This window comes from Falco naumanni, chromosome 12, assembly GCF_017639655.2.
Source record: "Falco naumanni isolate bFalNau1 chromosome 12, bFalNau1.pat, whole genome shotgun sequence".
Lineage (NCBI taxonomy): Eukaryota > Metazoa > Chordata > Aves > Falconiformes > Falconidae > Falco > Falco naumanni.
In genome coordinates this window covers 30295777-30310449 of record NC_054065.1, presented here as the reverse complement: position 1 = coordinate 30310449, position 14673 = coordinate 30295777, and the positions used below count along the sequence as shown (strand labels likewise).

General features: G+C 40.5%; 1 protein-coding gene across 3 annotated transcripts in view; it reads right to left on the bottom strand.

Moving 5' to 3' along the window:
* Positions 1-5965: 5965 nt before the first annotated feature.
* Positions 5966-14673, bottom strand: part of PPP1R21 (protein phosphatase 1 regulatory subunit 21) — a 33446-nt gene continuing 24738 nt past the window's right edge. For all 3 annotated transcript variants that reach the window (XM_040611663.1, XM_040611661.1, XM_040611662.1), the window contains 4 exons: positions 13614-13730; positions 12579-12677; positions 10387-10515; positions 5966-8636 (listed from right to left, as the gene is read on the bottom strand). In XM_040611663.1, the coding sequence (XP_040467597.1) occupies positions 8607-8636; positions 10387-10515; positions 12579-12677; positions 13614-13730 (375 nt within the window). In that variant the 3' untranslated portion in view covers positions 5966-8606. The remainder of the gene's footprint in view (positions 8637-10386; positions 10516-12578; positions 12678-13613; positions 13731-14673) is intronic.

Sequence of the window (14673 nt, the reverse complement as noted above, 5' to 3'; positions counted from 1 at the left end):
ACCCTGGGGCTTCCTCCGCAGCCATTTAGCTTATACCAGGTCAAGAAACTTGCTGGTTTCTGAGAAGATCTCAAGCCAGGGCAATTTTCCGAGGTGTGTAAGAACAGCCCTTTCTCCTGGCTCAGGACAGGGACACCTAAAAAATAATTAAAAAAAAATGTACCTGTGCTTTAATAAAGGTGAGACTCAACCCCTGGGAAAGAAATTTATGGGTGGGGGACCGGCCAGAACAACATTAATGATGTCCTCGGGAGTAAGAGAATATGAGTTGCTGTCAAAGAGGGGTGAGGAAGGGCCAAGCTGCTGAAAGACTTGGGAGACTCTGAGGTGAACAGCCACTGGTTTGCAGGGATGGGGACCTCTTGGGGACAGGCTTGGAGGAAGCACGTTGGCAGGGTCTGGTGAGGACATGAGACAGTGCCACGTGACAGGCATGACCCAAGGCTGGTTTTCCATGGGGTGAGAAGCAAATGTTTTACAAGTTCTGAGGTTGTCCGTAAGTCATGTCGGAGCAGACGGGCTTTTCTGGCAGCTGAGCTGAGGCAGGCTCCAAGACGTTCAGCGGTGTGAGGTGGGATGAGCAGTGGCTCTGAAAAGCATGAGGCAGCAAGGATTTCTGTCCATGCTGAAGGACAGCATTTCCAACAGGTCCCTGCAGCATCTCAGTGAAGCATCACTTTTTTTGCTTCAGGGTAGGCCACCAGAACTGCCAAGCCTGCCTAAAAACCAGCAGAGCTATGGAAAGACCAAGCTGCAGGGTGGGAGGACCAAGGCCAGGCCAGGCCTCACCCTCCATTCACCCTCTGAGCAAACACCTCCCAGCTCCAAGAGAGGACAAGTTACCTCATGCTGCAAAGTTCCTCCAGAGATGGGAGTTACCCCAAAGACATATAGCACAAGGGTTGGCAAAGGAACTAATTACCAGCAGGATAATAGAGTTATATTATCTGCAGTAATAAAAATCCCTTATCTGTTACATGGCGTGTTTCTAGAGTGCACCTACCAGAGGTGGCAAGGTACCACACCAAGCCTGCTCCCAAAAGGACAGGACACACAGATGGAATGGGTTGGATGAAGGGGGGAAAACCACCTATAAAACCCTCCAAAGCGTTCCCGGGGGCACAGAGCAGAGCTGCCAGGGACTGCAGCTACTTGAGGTGCCCCGACAAAAAGCGAGGGGTAGCCATGCTAGCTCGCTCACAGCAGCCAGCTCCAGTTTCTATTGCAATGCAATAGAAAAAACAAAACAAAACCCAAATTTCTTCCCAAAGCACCATCCGTCCATTTTAGCTCCCCTGCTTTTTCACTGTTGACATTTTCCTTGTACTTTAGAGAGAATAAGGAGGGATGTCCTTCTATAAATTGCTTTCATTTGTCCTACTTACCTTCTCTGAAAAGTTTTCTGTTTTCTCTGAAATTAAGCCACCCTCCTTACTTGCTCTGCACACAGGAAATATTATGCAGGCTCTGGCTGTCTGCATTTGCAATGAAAGTGTTCAATACAGCTTTCCCTACAAAGAAATTCTTCTGTAAGCTTAATGCCATTACAAAATATTGCACTAGAAAGAACATTGGCCATTCTCAGTTGAAAAAAAAAACCAAAACATTTATATTATCTCGGTTTTCAAAAAATACAGTGCCTAATACAGCTAGCCAGGTCTTTGTTCTTAAATGCTTATCGTTTCAAACCAGGCAAGATACTGGTTGCTAAAATCATGCTCCCAATGAATTTTACATTGAAAATACATAGTTGCACCTGAGGGCTTGCTGCCTCCCAGCTTCCGACAGAACGCTGCCGCTGCTCCCATGGCCATGCCAATACGGCGTAAGGGACGGCAGCAGTTCACAGAGGAAGGATTTGAGGATCTCCTACACAGACAGGAGAGGGGAAGGAAAGGGCAGTGGTCTTCTCCTCTGGTAGCCTGGAATTTTTGCACCATCATCTAACCTGTAACTTGCAAGCCAGTAAATTGCTAATTTACATCTTTTCTCTCTTCAAATGTCCGTCTCCTGCAGCGCCAGCCCGCGGCCCCCAGGCCCAGAGCCGCAGCCACGGCAAGTACAGGGCTGGGTAGCACTGCTTGCTGTACCCCAGCGTGTAGCCCTGGGAGAGCCAGAACCTGATCCCAGCCTCTCCCTCTGGAATTCCATCCCAGTGAGTCTCCTGCCTTCTCCCAGGACACACCCAGTCTCTTGGCAGAAGGAACCAGAGGATCAATACCTCCCTGTTTTGCCACAATGCCAGGAAGTTAGAAATACCAATTTCTACTCTTTTCTACGTACTCCAAAATAAGCTCTTCAAATCCTCATGTGCTCCTGCACAACATTCAATAAATCTTTCTGCCTTTTACCTTCCGCATTAGCCCTTTCTAATAGTTTTCAAGTGGGAAGGTTATTAATTTCTTGCATCTCTTTATCAAGGTCAGCATCTGTCTAAAAATAGCTCAGATTTTTCCTTTGCTGAGACACATGTACATATTTTCAAGATAAGACTGTTCTTCTCCAGTAAATTCTGCTATCATTTTCTCTTCCTCCAAAATAACTCAGTGCAACATAAACTCAAGCAGCAGAGGGGAAAAAAACGTATCTGATACCGAGATTTAAAAGTCCTCAATATAATTTGACTTTAATGAATAGCATATGCAGAACAAATTAGAACTATTAAAATAACTTCTACTGTAAATACAGTTTGAAGAGTATTTCACATAAAGGTACAGTATTCTGTATCGCTACGGGCAGTTATTAAACTCATTCAGTGTTTTACAATGCCAGCACAGTCAGTTTACATTACTGCACATCATGTTAAGATCAACAGAAATATAGTCAGCATATTCCCCTTTTGATAAAATGTTGACTGTTTATGACTACTTTGGACAAAAGTGAAACCTGTCAGTTCACATCTGGCTAAAACCAAATATTCTTAATTGGAGACAGAAGAGCACTAGTTTCTAGATTTATTTTAACTCTTTGCTCTACTACTTTGCATTTTAGCAACACATTTCTGCAGAAGTCCATCTTAACTGAGAATTCAAACCAAAATGCAAAAGTGAGAGTCAAATTTTTCTCTCCCTTTCCTTTAATAAATTAATTTTTCACTTAGTACTATTGCTAGTAAAAAAACCTCACAAGTTCAGCGTATTCAAGTACTGTATAGTCACCACATATGAACTGATTATAGAAATTTAGCCTACTCAGGTTCTTTTTGTGAGAGGTTGAGTGCTTGTTGGCTACTTGACCTCCTGGGCTAGACTGATAATCTGAGAGGAATTTGTTCTTCTCCACTTGTTTGGACTGAAAATAAACCAGACTTCCCACATGTCAAAAGAAGCTTTTGGCAAAACTGATTCCCTCCCAAGGCAAATATTTGCTGTGTCCAACACCACATACGCTATACGCAATGTGAAAGTTACCAAGCAGAAGGCACGTCAGGGCACCAGCTCCAGCATTACAGCTGTTCCTCATGCCAAAGGCTGCAGTTAACGACAACGCACTGAACTCAGTTCAGACCTTCTCAACAGGCTCACCGCTTCGTTAACATCATCTTTCCTGAATAAAGTGTCTGCGTGTACTATTCAGGCTCAAACTGAAGCCTTCTAAGTCCAAGAGGAAGGAAATTTAAAGCTTTAGCTGGGGCGGGGGGGAGGACAACGACAGGGGATGCAGGGGACAACACGACACCGACAAGGGTTAAGGCTCTTTTTGTAGCAGAAAGTAGGGGGTGCAGATGTTTAAGGTCCCCCATACTCATTTCAGAAGCAACAAACTTTAGGCAGAGAAAGCCTGCGAGAGCTACACGCCACCACAGACCAGCTTCCAAGTCAATTCAGGAAGGAATCCATAGTGCTTAAGATGACTGGGAATTACCTGGGCTCTTAATTTTATGGTTTTAACTCTTCCCAGGACCAAGCTGTGTTGTTTATGGGAGACCATAAATACACTTTTGACACCCGGCCTGCATTTCAAAGGCTACTTCATTAGTTAAGACCTCTGTCCGTGTACAAGGATTTGGATTTACAGAGTGAAGGAGTTAAAACCAGTACAGATAAAGTAGAATTTCTACTGTTACATCTGCAATTTCAGGTGTAAAAAAAACCCAAAGCCAAAACCCCCATAGGGCTGCTGGTGTGGTAGCTTGCACGACCCTCGTTGGGCTCATTTTGCAGCTCAGTCATGTAACCTCAGTGTTGCAGAGATGCAAGTTATTAGCACTGGAAGCTTCTGGAAGAAGCCCAGCGACTCTGAATGAGCATTGACACGTCTAAAGCTGCCCACGCACACGGCAGAGGCAGGCAGCGAGAAATGCCCCCAGGCAAGTTTCCATGCAGCGGATTTCATAGCCCCAGTCAGGCCTTGGTTTATAAAGGTCCCCAAAAGCTCTTCTCTGTCCCCAAAAGTTCTTCTCTTCCCCCACCGGCAACCCAGCTAGCAGTTCTGCAGACACAATTATAGCTTTAAAGTAAGTTTCTAATTCTCTTGATTAAAAGAAATGTTCAGGAATTAGGGCAAACATGGCCTCTTCTAAACAAACATGGTTTTAATTCACTGCTGAGCAATACTGCAAGAAGTAACAGGCAGAAAACAGAGTGGGACAGAACGAGCATTCTTAACACAGCAGCATCCAGCCTTTGTGGGACAAAGTAATCAGACCTCTGGTAGCAATTACAATTTTTTTACTGCCCTAAGCTTTATTTTTATTATGACCACGCTGTTGCTAAGATTGTGTTCTCGAATTACCTTACATACATACTGTATTAAAGAACAGGTTTGCCCAGTTTACAGGGCCAGATGGTTCTCCGAAGTTTAATATATTGGATTTATATTTTTAAGAAAAAGCAATCACATTGCTCAACCAACCCAGTAATAATTTCTCTTATGTCATGGTAGGTGATATAAGAAGTTTATTTCCTTTCCCGTATGCAACTGATCCCTCTGATGTCTGGGCAAATCTGTTCTTTGGAGTTGGAGGGGGACTGCTGGGCCCCGCCTGTGCCCGAAGTCAGCACCAAGGAAACACGCTGGGCCAAAGACCTTTCCCCACCACCGATTCAACTCATCTGTCAGCGAGGGAAGGTAGAGTAAAAAGAGCAGCAGGATTATAAGCACAAATCGGGAGCGAAGCTGGCTTGGTAAAACAGGAAAATACCCTGTGTACAGCGCCAGCGTGTTTCAACAGAGGCGGGAAGGCAAAGCGTTTCAGTCTGGGTACCGACACTGCTCAGAGTCCCACCAGATCACCTCTAGTGAGAAGATCCTGGCACCACTATTATTGAAATGTTGAGCTGGTTAAGAATGAACCTGAAGGAATTTGCAAAAGACATTACAAACACCATCGTTTTTCAATCAACATTTAAGATTATCAGTATTTAAATCACAGATATATAGTTACTATGTCTCTAACAATTTAAAATAACCACCTTATTTCAGCAGCAGTGAGATGACAACCTTGCACAGCTCACATCAGCCTAAAACTCCTGTTTTGGAAGTTAATCTCTCGGGCAGGGAGACCTCTGACCTGCAAGAGCTCGAGGGCCTTTAAACCAGCCGATGGATCTGGTGCTTCTGGGGCCCTTTCAAACCTCACGCAGCAGTAGTTCTTAAGAGGGCAATCAAAGTTAAATTCATGCTTGGTTACAGAAAGTCACTATTTTGGACACACGGAATAATTACCAAGGATGTATTTTCAGAATTCCAGGATAGCTAAACATCTTTAAATCTTTCAAAGTGTTAGTATAAGCTTAAAACAAAGTTCAGAATGAATTTCTGAATAAAGTTTTAAAGATCCAGACATTAAAACCATTAATAGGAAATAGTACTTGTCTGAATTATTGTCACTTACTCATGAGTATGAGCGATCATTCATGAGTTTCACAACGTTTTGGACAAATGAATTAAACACTCTAAAAATGCTTCAAAAACTTCGGTGTTACAATGAACTGTCTATTTAAAAAAATAACTAGCATTAGGATTTTTCTTTAACACTAGTTTTACATTATTGTTCTAGAGATTTTCCTACTTTACAAGTTTGTCATTAGTTTCCTGATTAATGAACTAGGAAGTATTTACACTGTAAATTTTTGAACATTAATTCCAGTATTAGTACAACTTCTTTGCCCAAATTTTGTGCTTTCCATAATAACCTGCACAGACCATTTCATAAAGACAAAGTAGTTAAAATTCGTTTTTCTTGAGAACTTGGACTCAAGAGACAAATTCTTCACTGCAACATTGAATACATCCTTCAGCTTTTTAATAGCACAGCTTTGTTCAGTAACCATTTTGATATTTAAAAGCATTTAAGATATTCAGAAACTGAGAACCACCTGGTTAGCAGGTGAGCACAAGCTAGCTGGGCATTTTCACTTGTTCCAGTTTCTAATGCCACTGAGTTAAAAGTAATATACTACACCCCATCACAGCATAACTACAACAGTATTCAAAACACTATTTTAAATGTTTTTCTAAGGTTCTATTTTTGTGTATTGATAGTTTACAACTGCTCAGAACTTATTTGAAAGCATTTCCTTGAAAAACTCAAGGCAGCTCAAGTGATCAAAATTGTCTCTTCTTGAGCATGTTTACTGCTGATTGGTGAGGGGGCCACACAAAGACATTTTTAAATAAACACTGCAAGGAGAAAATGCTGATAAACATACAATGGAATTGTACCTAAATGCCTATACTAATTCCAGTTTTGACATTGGGGGTATACTCTATTGCAAAAACAATCTGAGATAACAGACACATCTAACTTTTTAATGCACATTCTTAAGCATTCAATCTTCAAAGCATGTTTTTACTCAGACCAGAATGCAGCCACCTGTGAGAAGTAGCATCAGTAACAAGTTCAGCAATTCAATTCAGAAAGTTAGAGTAAGATAACTGAATTAGTACCCTCACCGCACAATGAAAGCCCTCAAAAAAGGCAGCTTCACAAGAAGTGGAAGAAAGCAGTTAGCTTCCACCCCTAACTGAAACAGCTGAAGCTGTATCTGCTTCAATAAAATGCTTAGAGCAAGTAAACACTTCCCAACCCTCACTGGCACTACCATGTAGCTCTTAATTCCACACGATACTAGTAAGAAACCATGCAGGCTCACCCCATCTCCTCTCCAGTTTCATAAACTGCATCTGTTTTGTCATTAAAAGGCAAAACCTGTATCAGAGCAGTTCCGCAGCTGCGATCAATACAGAACAGATGCTTGTTTGCCTTTCAGGAGACAAGGTGAGAAATGCAGTGTGGACTCTGCGTACACTGCAACATTTAGGTACAGAAAGGCAGCCTGGCTCAGACAGAGAAGCACTACTAAGAGTAACTAGACTAGTCTAGTTACTTATGCTCACCTCACTGGGAATAGCTGCTACACCTCACCACAGTACCACACTGTGCAACCTGGGTATAAGCAGAATTAAGAAAAATGTCAAGCTGATTTCACGTAGTTGATTTTATTATTACGTCCTAATAATACATATTGACACAGCTGATATCAGAGTAAACCCTTATGGAACAAGTGCGTGCCATAATGCAAATTATGGAACAGAAGATCAGTGTAAAGCGGGGAGCAGCACAGCATCTGATAGAAAAAAAAATGCTGTGAAAACCTGTAGTATTAGACTTCACTTTAAAAAAGAGAATCTTAGGAAAGGCCTAAAGTTCACAAACTTCCCAAAACACAGGAAAAGCCATGTGCATCACCCTCCAGTGAATCCATCAGGACTTAAGTCCATAAAGACTTTTCACAAATTCAGTGTTTAAATCTTCTACGTATTTCATATTATTCTTTACTGTAAGAGAGCACAGTAAGCTGACCTATTCTACACACATACCGTTTCACTCCTTTGGGGCAAGTTACGATCACAATTTCCTCTAGCTTTAAACAGCTATTCCAACCAATATATATACATACATGTGTAAACAAAATGCCTAAGTAAGGGCTTAAAGCAATTTCATAGAAGTATCCCAGTTCAGCTAGTTGTGCTCTTTACTTCGAAAACCAAAGTGCCAAATACAAGCAGCAAAAGTTTCCACTACTGCAGTCTGAAATAATTATCCCACTTACTTCTGTGCATTCATAGAAATCATTTAAAGCCACAATTCCAATTAATTCAAAAGGGCTGAGAACAGGAATAATACATTTACAGTAACTGCACAGCTTGCATGGCCAGAAAAGTCTCAAAATTAATTTTATACTGTTATTAATAAGTAGAGGAATGTACACATGTTGACAATTTAACCTATAACTCAAAAATAGACAACTACTGCACTGATCCAAATTTGTTAATGCATAATCATATTTGAAAATATACAAAATCTGAAGTTATTACATCAAAATAAGACCTGGTTTTAAAAAGTGCACAGTAAAAACTGAAGGTAATTACTATATAAATTATCCACAGAGTGTGTAATTCCTGGTTTAGAGCCAACATTAAGTTCTGTTTTATTTGTTTCAAGTTCTAAATATTTTAAAGCCATTTACAGCACCAAATCAGTTTTTACTAGACCCAATACGACCCTCTGCTTCCTGGAATAAAGAGGAATTGGACAATGAAAAGTCACTATCCACATCCTGTGCAGCAGCAGCTTCCGAAGACAGTTGATTAGCTGTGAGCTATCGATTTTTGCTCTTCTTAGCATTTCCCTGCAACAAGAAACAAGTGAACAGAACATTTAATTCAGACAGGAAAGTCTAGACAGATACACATAAACGTGACATCTGATAATTTATGCCTACAGCAACCAAAGTACAGTCAAACTGAGAATGAATAGTCTGTAGGTTTTTAATAACAGAAGCTTGGAACCGGATTGCTCTGAAAACCCCTCTATCTTTACAAGCATCACAAAGTACCCGATATTTCAAATGGGCACGACAGAACCTCACTCCAATTGAAACCTGTGGAAAAGACATTTGAGTTATGTCCCAAGGCGCTCCACTGTATTAACACTGCTAATAGTGTAAGGGCAGTGAAGGCACTTCAAATCATAATTCACCCTGAAGCAATGTTTCAAATGTAAGTATTACTGGATAACTGCCTCAAATTAAAATCAATCCCTCTGCCCTACCATTTTGTTCCAAACCAAATTCAACTTTAACTTTGTCTATACAAAATACTCCTAGTTTAGAAAAGAATTTGTTCTACATCTAATCAACTCAAATTTGACTGGCAACAATTCCAAAAAGCAATCATGTAGCTTAAGATAAACTTTTCTGCAACAATTACTTGCTAGCAACAGTCTGTCCTTTAAGGTAACATTTGTTTTTAAGCTACCCAACAACTCTCTCCAAGTGATAATGGCTTTAACTGTATCATTTTGATTTCAACCAAGTCACCTTCTACATTTGGTAACATTCAAAAATCCGCGTCTACTGTTGTGAGATTCTGAACTACCTCCTTACAGACAGAGCACTACTTCAAGTCTTAAAAAGTACAAGTGAAGAATTCCAGAAAACATTTTATAAAAACATGAAGTGCCATGGTAAGTATGCAGCCAAGAGCTTCCCTCTAAAAACACAAGAGCTTGTACGCCAAAAAGTAATCTTAAAGATTACAATGCCAAGTCAAAACACGCAGATACCTGAGGAAAAACAGTTTTATGTACATGGGGGCAAGAAGTTACTCTAAAAAATAAAAATTACCATCACGGAATCTTTCATCAAAACATGGATTTATCATATTTTTTAACCCTTTGGTGCAATCTGCTTCCATGCATTCCGCAATTAAGGAGAATAATGGAAGTTTGATAGTTTCACAGCCAAGCAAGTGAAGGGCAAAGTCCTTCACAACATCTGTTCCTCCCTAGAATTGTCAGAATAAGGTACACCATGGTTTAATCACTAACTTGTTTCTGATAAATGGGTAGACTCCTTGCTTGGAAAAAAACGTAAGTGTGCATTTTAAATTCACAGAGGAATGTAAGTGGCAACTTTTTCATTCCTACATATGAGACAGGCAAACTAGAATATGGAAATAAAACAGAAACATAGCTGCTAAGAACAGAGTATGCCACAACAGAGGGGTGCAGAAAGGATACTCCTACTATTAAGTTAATCATAAACAGCTGGTATCACTAGCTGGATTTGATAATAATTCTATTTTCACCACATATAAATAAACAAAAGGTGCTGGTCTTCCACCAGAGGGTAGCTTTGAAAGCCTACTTTGAAGGAACACCATAAAGAGTTTGTTCTTTCCCACATGTATGTTTTGAAATAAATTTTTCTTCACTGAAACGTGCAGGACCAGGTTTGCAGTTTTCTTTCCAACTAGCTGACAATAAAAACTACAGCTTGTGAACTGGTTTGTAAAAGGGTAGTGCTGCAGGAATGCCAAATGCAACCCACAGACCTCCAAACTGCAGCCAGTGCCTAATGTCCACGACTGGCAGCTTACCTTATTCGTCATCTTTAGCGTATCGATTTCTTCCCTTTGCTTAGTTAAGGTTTCGTTCATACTGCAGAGATGGTCACTCATCATACTTAACTGATCCTCATAACTTCTCTTTGTTGTCATCAATTCATCCTAAGGGGAAAAACAAAAAAAAGAAAAAACAGAAGCCTTTGCTGAATATTAGTGACAACTGGCAAAGCAGCCAACGTCTATCTCCACTTAGTACACCACACTTCTGATGCTGAATGTGTGCATTTAAGTTAAACGGTTGGAGAAAAAAAAAAAAAATCACTTCATGAAAGTCAGTAGCTACTTTTCTTTTACCTGAAGTTTCATGCATGGTCTGTTCTCCTTATTTTTGCTGTTTCCTTCATAATTTCCCCCCCACACTTTTTATAGCTTCCATAAAAGACTAACAGCTAAGTTTTCCAACATTGCTTCCAGCAGAGAAACAAGTTTATAGGGTTAGAACATGGCCTGCACATGAACATACGTGGCATACAAAGCTGAAGGGATCAGCAATCCACATGCAGTTGCAGAGCTATGATCCCTCCAGGATGACAGACACATGGTGGGATAGTGCACACCCCCAGAACGCAGTAGTGAAGGGACACAGACACTTTAGGAAGGACAGAAGGGGAGAAATCATGCTTGACGTGAAGGAGTGATTTGAAGACAATTCAGATCTCTTAGGCAGGGATCAGAGGAGTACAACAGGGGTGGTATGGAGGCATCTGCTACAAGCATATAAAGTCTCTCAACCTCAGACCCTGATCCTCTTTAGGGATTTTAACTACTCTGACATCTCCTGGAAGGGCAACAAGGTGGAAGGCAAGCAATTCAGGAGTTCTCTTGAGTGTGGTAAAGAACCTCTCAATGCCAGTGATCAGGAGGCCTAAGAGATGCTCCCTGCTGGACCTGTTACTCACAAATAAGGAAAAGCTGGTCAGGGATGTGAAAGCCAATGGTAGCCTTGGCTGCAGCAACCGCGAGTTAGTGGAATTTAAGATCCTGAGGGAAGCAAGCAAGATGAACAGGAGAATTACAGCAACCCTAGATTTAAAAGGAGTAGATTTTGGCTTTTTCAAGGTCTGCTTGGCAAGATACCAGGTAAAACTGCCCAGGAAGTTAAAGGGGCCCAGAAAAGCTGAATGATCTAGGACAGAGCAAAGAACAGCCCAGTGCTTAGGAAGCGAAGCAATGACGGCAGGAGGCCGGCACGGCTGTGCCGGGAACACCCGACTCAACAGCTTGATCTGAACTCCCGCCGCTCCGACCAAAGGAAGGGACCAGGTTGCCTTCAGAGGACCCTTCAACCTGAACAATTCCAGGACTCGATATTACACAGACCACGAAACACACAAACGGTGTGCCTGCTAGCTTTTCTTAGGAGGTTTAATATGTAATTGGAGATGAACGTCTCATGCAGAGTTGGATATCGATTGTGGAATTTGTTTAAGGAGCAAATGAAAAGAGCCCTTTGTGTTTATGAACAATTCTTTCAAGCGTGTATAATTACATTCACGCTTATCTTATTATATGTATGGAGCATTTTAGGCACTCACTATCTCAGATGGGTGAGCAATAAAGATACAAACTAAATATAAACAAAACACAAAGGCATTCATGAACTGCCCATTTATATATACTTTATTTTGCTATTGGCTCCTTTCACAACTGTGTGGGGAGGGAAAGGACAAAGGGACAGGACATTCACACAGCATCTGGCGTCTTTATTATCTATTGTTAACAACGGCTTCTTGAAGTAACCCCAAAGTTACTTTTGCCTAATATTAAGCCATCTTTCAAATAAAACACCCCAGCATTTTTAAGATTTTCAGTCCCAGGTGCCAGAAAGGATTAAGAATTCAGTGTATTATCTGAAATCAGTCACACAACCACACCATTTGACATTAAGAAAACCCCCGTTTTTAAAATAAGTCTTAACACCAGATGCGCTAAAACACAGGTTTGGCTACTATAACCTTTTACTTGCAAGCATGTTTCACTTACACTTCAGATCCCAGGTATAAAGTTGATTATTTAAGTCTCTTTTCTACATATCATTAGAGTTTTCACATCACATAACTAAGGACCTAGTAAAGGCTAGGCCCTGTTCGACAGTTGTAATTTTTCTCCTCCAGCTTCCCCTTACACACAGTTACATCTATTACGTTGTGTAACATCTTACTTGCCTGTAATCTACTGATGTTTTGACTAGCTAGTTTCAACTCCTCCGTGAGCGATTCCTTGGACTTCTCCGCTAAAGACAGCCTTTTGGCAAGTGCTCGACACTGTCAACCAGAACAGGACAGGGAAGGCAGAAGGGAGGAAAGTTAGTTCCAGAGTATTGCCTTGCGCCATCTTTAACTGATTATTTTGGATGTTTCCATCTTTCTGCGTTCTTTAGATTTCAAGAAACTTAGAGCTTGTGCACGTTTTCAAATGCAAGTTAATGTAATAGTTAACACCAAGGTTTTTTTTCATTTCATAAATTTTTTCGATACATACAGAGTTGTATTACCAATGCTCTAAATATCTTATTTTTCACATAATTACTAGGAAATATTTTGTAAGGACAACACAACTAACTTCATACATTGCTCAAATCTCAGAGAAAGATGGCTCCTCCATACTATGTCAATTATCATTAAAAAATATTTAAGAGGATTTCCTCTGTTAACCTGGAGCTTTGGTATATTCCACATCAGTTAATTACACAAATCAAAACAGCCACTATTTTTAACAAAAATTACCTCATTTGAAATAAAAACAGGAAACTACATATACAATGAATCATTTTGTTAATTCTTGAAGTATAACTTACGCCTAAGAACCAATTTCTCAGAGGAGAGCCGTTTTCATCACTTCACAATACACTCAGATCTTTCTGAATGACATCAGTATGACTTTAACATTAAGTCAAGACCAGCCTGGTAACTAAAGCCAGCTGCTTCAGCTTATACGAACAAACCTATACATGATACACATACTACTTAATGCACACAATTCAAGGCTACCAAAGTACTTTATTTTTTAAAAAAAGAAGTATTTCTACAGTATCTATTTTTATGCATACTAGACCACAGGCAAAAAACATACTCCAGGAACAGTTTATTACGAAACATTATGTTCCACATATTTAAACTCACTGTTGTAGTAACACTTGCCTGTGGAAAGTTCAAAAATGGATTTACTGTTTTCAGCACAGACACTGCCTGCATGCTCACCTCAGCATGGAAGTGTACCGATTTGCTGTCAGCAAGCTGCAGATGAGATGTAAGTTCTGCTATCCTTGCCATATAGTGGGTTTTTATCAGATCTTCACGAGACTCGGTATCTGGAGCCTGGCAAAGCAAAAATCAAAGCAGACAGGTATTTATGTTTAATAGACCGAATACTTGCATCACAACATTGTCCTCCATACTGACTTCTTCTCTCTTCCCTCCTAAGGCCTGGCTGCTCTACCCAAAAGCATCAAATTCCCCAAACACAACAAATTACAGCAGGTGACTCTGCAATTTGTCACTCTCGATGGTAACTCTTAACGTCAGATTACCTTAAAGGATAAAGAGCTGACTGAAGAAGTAAGAAGTGATCTTGATTTAACATATCAAGTCTCTGATGAAAATCCACTGCAGAAGCAGACTGCTTTCGCCTACATAAAAGTTTACTGGCTTTTCCCAAACAAGGAAGAATTCCTTTGCACAACTAAATTTCAGAAGCTCACAGTCAGAACTATTTCTAATGTTGCATGTTCCAGAAGCTTCTTTAGACATTTGAACTTAAAAAAAAACCCTAAAAACCAAAGCCAAAACCCAAAACTAATCACAACTCTCCAGTTTACTTTTTTATGTTATAGAGCAACCCACTAGCGGCAGCTTTCACATGACTTGTTGTTACCTTCCAGTTCAGCGCTACACAGTAGTTTTTAAGAACTTGTATCAGTTATTATTAAAAAAGGGGTGGGGCCAGGTAATATCTTCAGAAGAAAAGGAGGAGTAAACTAAAACACACATCAGTTCCTTCCAGTATCAGAAAAGGGAAAGCACTGAACCTGACTCTGCTAAGCTCTTGCCCCAGCAAGTGCTAAATAAAGAGTTAACATTTAGTCTGACAGCTGGTTCAAAGTTTCTTTCAGTGTGATCTCTGGTTTGGAATAGCCTGTACTTAAGTGTTAAATACCAGGCACTACAGTCAGTGGCTTTTTTGCAGCTTAAGCCTTTCCACAAGGGTTAAGAGTTGAGGCTTGGAATGCAGTTAGGGTTACTGTAGTACAGACAGACCAAT